General features: G+C 49.2%; 1 protein-coding gene across 1 annotated transcript in view; it reads left to right on the top strand.

Moving 5' to 3' along the window:
• LOC135565163 (palmitoyltransferase ZDHHC1-like) overlaps positions 1–6,000 on the top strand; it is a 96,861-nt gene that overhangs the window by 78,392 nt on the left and 12,469 nt on the right. The window contains exon 9 of the mRNA XM_065011223.1: positions 3,628–3,719. Within this exon, the coding sequence (XP_064867295.1) occupies positions 3,628–3,719 (92 nt within the window). The remainder of the gene's footprint in view (positions 1–3,627; positions 3,720–6,000) is intronic.

Genomic DNA, 6,000 nt, shown 5'->3' with positions numbered 1-6,000 from the left:
ACAAGTCCTTACACACACACACACACACACACCTCCCTGCCCTGTGATCGTTGGCTGCTCTCTCAATCTGGGCTGCTTGCTGGGTTTGGGTAACCATGGTGACGCTCTGTTAGGCTTGGCCTGGGTTGTCTGGCTGTGACCAAAACCCAGCAGCTGATGGGACGAACATCGACCCACCAGCTGCACCTGGCACACTCACAAAGAAACCCGTCGTGCAACACACACACACACACACACACACAGTAGTCCCGTCAAACCACAGCTCTGGCCCCGGCCCAGTCCACATGGGCTCTGGTTGAAAGTAGTGTACTATATAGAGAATAGGGCTCTGGTCTATAGTAGTACCACTATATAGGGAATAGGGCTCTGGTCTATAGTAGTACCACTATATAGGGAATAGGGATCTGGTCTATAGTAGTACCACTATATAGGGAATAGGGCTCTGGTCTATAGTAGTACCACTATATAGGGAATAGGGCTCTGGTCTATAGTAGTACCACTATATAGGGAATAGGGCTCTGGTCTATAGTAGTACCACTATATAGGGAATAGGGCTCTGGTCTATAGTAGTACCACTATATAGGGAATAGGGCTCTGGTTGAAAGTAGTGCCACTATATAGGGGATAGGGTGCCATTTGGGACAAAGGCTCTCTGTCTAACCGAACTATAACCCACCTTATAAAACACAGTGCTCTCCTATAACTCACAGCAGGCTGACAAAACCACACGGATTCCTCATAACCAATACTAAGCTGAGCCCTGAGGCTCAGTGAAACCTCACCTCACCCAGAATCTAACCACCTCACTGAAACCTCACCCAGACCCTAACCACTTCACTGAAACCTCACCTCACCCAGACTCTAACCATCTCACTGAAACCTCACCTCACCCAGACTCTAACCACCTCACTGAAACCTCACCCAGACTCTAACCATCTCACTGAAACCTCACCCAGACTCTAACCATCTCACTGAAACCTCACCCAGACTCTAACCACCTCACTGAAACCTCACCCAGACCCTTAGCACCTCACTGAAACCTCACCCAGACCCTAACCACCTCACTGAAACCTCACCCAGACTCTAACCACCTCACTGAAACCTCACCCAGACTCTAACCATCTCACTGAAACCTCACCTCACCCAGACTCTAACCATCTCACTGAAACCTCACCCATACTCTAACCATCTCACTGAAACCTCACCCAGACTCTAACCACCTCACTGAAACCTCACCCAGACTCTAACCACCTCACTGAAACCTCACCCAGACTCTAACCATCTCACTGAAACCTCACCCAGACTCTAACCATCTCACTGAAACCTCACCTCACCCAGACTCTAACCACCTCACTGAAACCTCACCTCACCCAGACTCTAACCATCTCACTGAAACCTCACCCAGACTCTAACCACCTCACTGAAACCTCACCCAGACTCTAACCATCTCACTGAAACCTCACCCAGACTCTAACCATCTCACTGAAACCTCACCCAGACTCTAACCATCTCACTGAAACCTCACCTCACCCAGACTCTAACCATCTCACTGAAACCTCACCCAGACTCTAACAACCTCACTGAAACCTCACCTCACCCAGACTCTAACCATCTCACTGAAACCTCACCCTGCCAGACAGACCCTGTTCCTGACACAAGCTGAACACAAGCTGATACCAACTCCCTTCTAGTAGCACTTACTAATACTAATCCTGACCAGACTCTGGTTCTACACTGGTAGTTACCAGAACAAGTTAGTACCCTGACCAGACTCTGGTTCTACACTGGTAGTTACCAGAACAAGTTAGTACCCTGACTGGTTCTACACGGGTAGTTACCAGAACAAGTCTGTCTGTCTGTCTGTCTGTCTGTTCCATCACTACAGGGTGCTGTCTGTCTGTTCCATCACTACAGGGTGCTGTCTGTCTGTCTGTCTGTCTGTTCCATCACTACAGGGTGCTGTCTGTCTGTCTGTTCCATCACTACAGGGTGCTGTCTGTCTGTCTGTCTGTCTGTTCCATCACTACAGGGTGCTGTCTGTCTGTCTGTCTGTCTGTTTGTTCCATCACTACAGGGTGCTGTCTGTCTGTCTGTCTGTCTGTCTGTCTGTCTGTCTGTTCCATCACTACAGGGTGCTGTATGTCTGTCTGTCTGTCTGTCTGTCTGTCTGTCTGTCTGTCTGTTCCATCACTACAGGGTGCTGTCTGTCTGTCTGTCTGTTCCATCACTACAGGGTGCTGTCTGTCTGTTCCATCACTACAGGGTGCTGTCTGTCTGTTCCATCACTACAGGGTGCTGTCTGTCTGTCTGTTCCATCACTACAGGGTGCTGTCTGTCTGTCTGTTCCATCACTACAGGGTGCTGTCTGTCTGTCTGTCTGTTCCATCACTACAGGGTGCTGTCTGTCTGTTCCATCACTACAGGGTGCTGTCTGTCTGTTCCATCACTACAGGGTGCTGTCTGTCTGTTCCATCACTACAGGGTGCTGTCTGTCTGTCTGTTCCATCACTACAGGGTGCTGTCTGTCTGTCTGTTCCATCACTACAGGGTGCTGTCTGTCTGTCTGTTCCATCACTACAGGGTGTTGTCTGTCTGTCTGATCCATCACTACAGGGTGCTGTCTGTCTGTCTGTCTGTCTGTTCCATCACTACAGGGTGCTGTCTGTCTGTTCCATCACTACAGGGTGCTGTCTGTCTGTTTGTTCCATCACTACAGGGTGCTGTCTGTCTGTCTGTCTGTCTGTCTGTCTGTCTGTCTGTTCCATCACTACAGGGTGCTGTCTGTCTGTCTGTTCCATCACTACAGGGTGCTGTCTGTCTGTCTGTCTGTCTGTTCCATCACTACAGGGTGCTGTCTGTCTGTTCCATCACTACAGGGTGCTGTCTGTCTGTTCCATCACTACAGGGTGCTGTCTGTCTGTTCCATCACTACAGGGTGCTGTCTGTCTGTCTGTCTGTCTGTTCCATCACTACAGGGTGCTGTCTGTTTGTTCCATCACTACAGGGTGCTGTCTGTCTGTCTGTTCCATCACTACAGGGTGCTGTCTGTCTGTCTGTTCCATCACTACAGGGTGCTGTCTGTCTGTCTGATCCATCACTACAGGGTGCTGTCTGTCTGTTCCATCACTACAGGGTGCTGTCTGTCTGTCTGTCTGTTCCATCACTACAGGGTGCTGTCTGTCTGTTCCATCACTACAGGGTGCTGTCTGTCTGTCTGTCTGTCTGATCCATCACTACAGGGTGCTGTCTGTCTGTTCCATCACTACAGGGTGCTGTCTGTCTGTCTGTTCCATCTGGACTGGCTCAGGTCTCTTCAGTTCCTCCTGGACTCTTGTCCAGTCAGTGATGCCCTCATTTAGCCATTGCACTCCATTCTCTCTCTTTAACTCTCCCTACCTCTCCCTCTCTCTCTCTCCCCCTCTCTCTCTCTTTAACTCTCCCTACCTCTCCCTCTCTCTCTCCCTCCTTCTCCCTACCTCTCTCTACCTCTTTCTTTCTCTCCTTCTCCCTACCCCTCTCTCTTTCTCTCTCTCTCTCCCTCCTTCTCCCTACCTCTCTCTCTCTTTAACTCGCCCTACCTCTCTCTCTTTAACTCGCCCTACCTCTCTCTCTCTCCCTCCATCTCAGGATGTAAGCTACTCGGGGACTCTGGGCTATACCAACCCTGAGATGGAGGTGGAGGATCCTACCACCATGGCTGCAGCGCGGGGGGGGCTAGAGTGAGTTGTTATTCTGTTCTCTTGTAGTTAAAGTTGCAAAATTCCACTAACTTTCCCATAATTCCCCTGCTGGTTTTCCAGGAGGACTCCTGAATTTCCTGCGTATTCCCTCCTGACAGAGATTTTCTAGAAAACCTGAGAATTTGGGGAAAGTTACCAGAATGTGGCAACCCCCGTGGCGGTGCTGAATGGTAATGTCCTCCTTTAACTGGCTGCTGGGGGTTTCATCCACACGCCTCAGTCCCTCCGGTGCCTTGGACAGCCTTTAGTGTGTTTAGTAGTAGTAGACTACTGTTGTAGTGGGTGTTGTAACTAAGGCACAGTGAGAGGTGACTGTTGTAGTGGGTGTTGTAACTAAGGCACAGTGAGAGGTGACTGTTGTAGTGGGTGTTGTAACTAAGGCACAGTGAGAGGTGACTGTTGTAGTGGGTGTTGTAACTAAGGCACAGTGAGAGGTGACTGTTGTAACTAAGGCACAGTGAGAGGTGACTGTTGTAGTGGGTGTTGTAACTAAGGCACAGTGAGAGGTGACTGTTGTAGTGGGTGTTGTAACTAAGGCACAGTGAGAGGTGACTGTTGTAGTGGGTGTTGTAACTAAGGCACAGTGAGAGGTGACTGTTGTAACTAAGGCACAGTGAGAGGTGACTGTTGTAGTGGGTGTTGTAACTAAGGCACAGTGAGAGGTGACTGTTGTAGTGGGTGTTGTAACTAAGGCACAGTGAGAGGTGACTGTTGTAGTGGGTGTTGTAACTAAGGCACAGTGAGAGGTGACTGTTGTAGTGTGGGTGTTGTAACTGGGCACAGTGAGAGGTGACTGTTGTAGTGGGTGTTTTAACTAAGGCACAGTGAGAGGTGACTGTTGTAGTGGGTGTTGTAACTAAGGCACAGTGAGAGGTGACTGTTGTAGTGGGTGTTGTAACTAAGGCACAGTGAGAGGTGACTGTTGTAGTGGGTGTTGTAACTAAGGCACAGTGAGAGGTGACTGTTGTAGTGTGGGTGTTGTAACTAAGGCACAGTGAGAGGTGACTGTTGTAGTGGGTGTTTTAACTAAGGCACAGTGAGAGGTGACTGTTGTAGTGGGTGTTGTAACTAAGGCACAGTGAGAGGTGACTGTTGTAACTAAGGCACAGTGAGAGGTGACTGTTGTAGTGGGTGTTTTAACTAAGGCACAGTGAGAGGTGACTGCTGTAGTGGGTGTTGTAACAGTGAGAGGTGACTGTTGTAGTGGGTGTTGTAACTAAGGCACAGTGTCAGGTGACTGTTGTAGTGGGTGTTGTAACTAAGGCGAGGTGAGAGGTGACTGTTGTAGTGGGTGTTGTAACTAAGGCACAGTGAGAGGTGACTGTTGTAGTGGGTGTTGTAACTAAGGCACAGTGAGAGGTGACTGTTGTAGTGTGGGTGTTGTAACTAAGGCACAGTGAGAGGTGACTGTTGTAGTGGGTGTTGTAACTAAGGCACAGTGAGAGGTGACTGTTGTAACTAAGGCACAGTGAGAGGTGACTGTTGTAACTAAGGCACAGTGAGAGGTGACTGTTGTAGTGGGTGTTTTAACTAAGGCACAGTGAGAGGTGACTGCTGTAGTGGGTGTTGTAACAGTGAGAGGTGACTGTTGTAGTGGGTGTTGTAACTAAGGCACAGTGTCAGGTGACTGTTGTAGTGGGTGTTGTAACTAAGGCGAGGTGAGAGGTGACTGTTGTAGTGGGTGTTGTAACTAAGGCACAGTGAGAGGTGACTGTTGTAGTGGGTGTTGTAACTAAGGCACAGTGAGAGGTGACTGTTGTAGTGGGTGTTGTAACTAAGGCACAGTGAGAGGTGACTGTTGTAGTGGGTGTTTTAACTAAGGCACAGTGAGAGGTGACTGTTGTAGTGGGTGTTGTAACTAAGGCACAGTGAGAGGTGACTGTTGTAGTGGGTGTTGTAACTAAGGCACAGTGAGAGGTGACTGTTGTAGTGGGTGTTGTAACTAAGGCACAGTGAGAGGTGACTGTTGTAACTAAGGCACCGTGTCAGGTGACTGTTGTAGTGGGTGTTGTAACTAAGGCACAGTGAGAGGTGACTGTTGTAGTGGGTCTTGTAACTAAGGCACAGTGAGAGGTGACTGTTGTAGTGGGTGTTGTAACTAAGGCACAGTGAGAGGTGACTGTTGTAGTGGGTGTTGTAACTAAGGCACAGTGAGAGGTGACTGTTATAGTGGGTGTTGTAACTAAGGCACAGTGAGAGGTGACTTGTAGTGGGTGTTATAACTAAGGCACAGTGAGAGGTGACTGTTGTAGTGGGTGTT

This window comes from Oncorhynchus nerka, linkage group LG27, assembly GCF_034236695.1.
Source record: "Oncorhynchus nerka isolate Pitt River linkage group LG27, Oner_Uvic_2.0, whole genome shotgun sequence".
Lineage (NCBI taxonomy): Eukaryota > Metazoa > Chordata > Actinopteri > Salmoniformes > Salmonidae > Oncorhynchus > Oncorhynchus nerka.
Note: the sequence above shows the minus strand (reverse complement) of the source record. Positions and strands in the feature narration are given on the sequence as shown.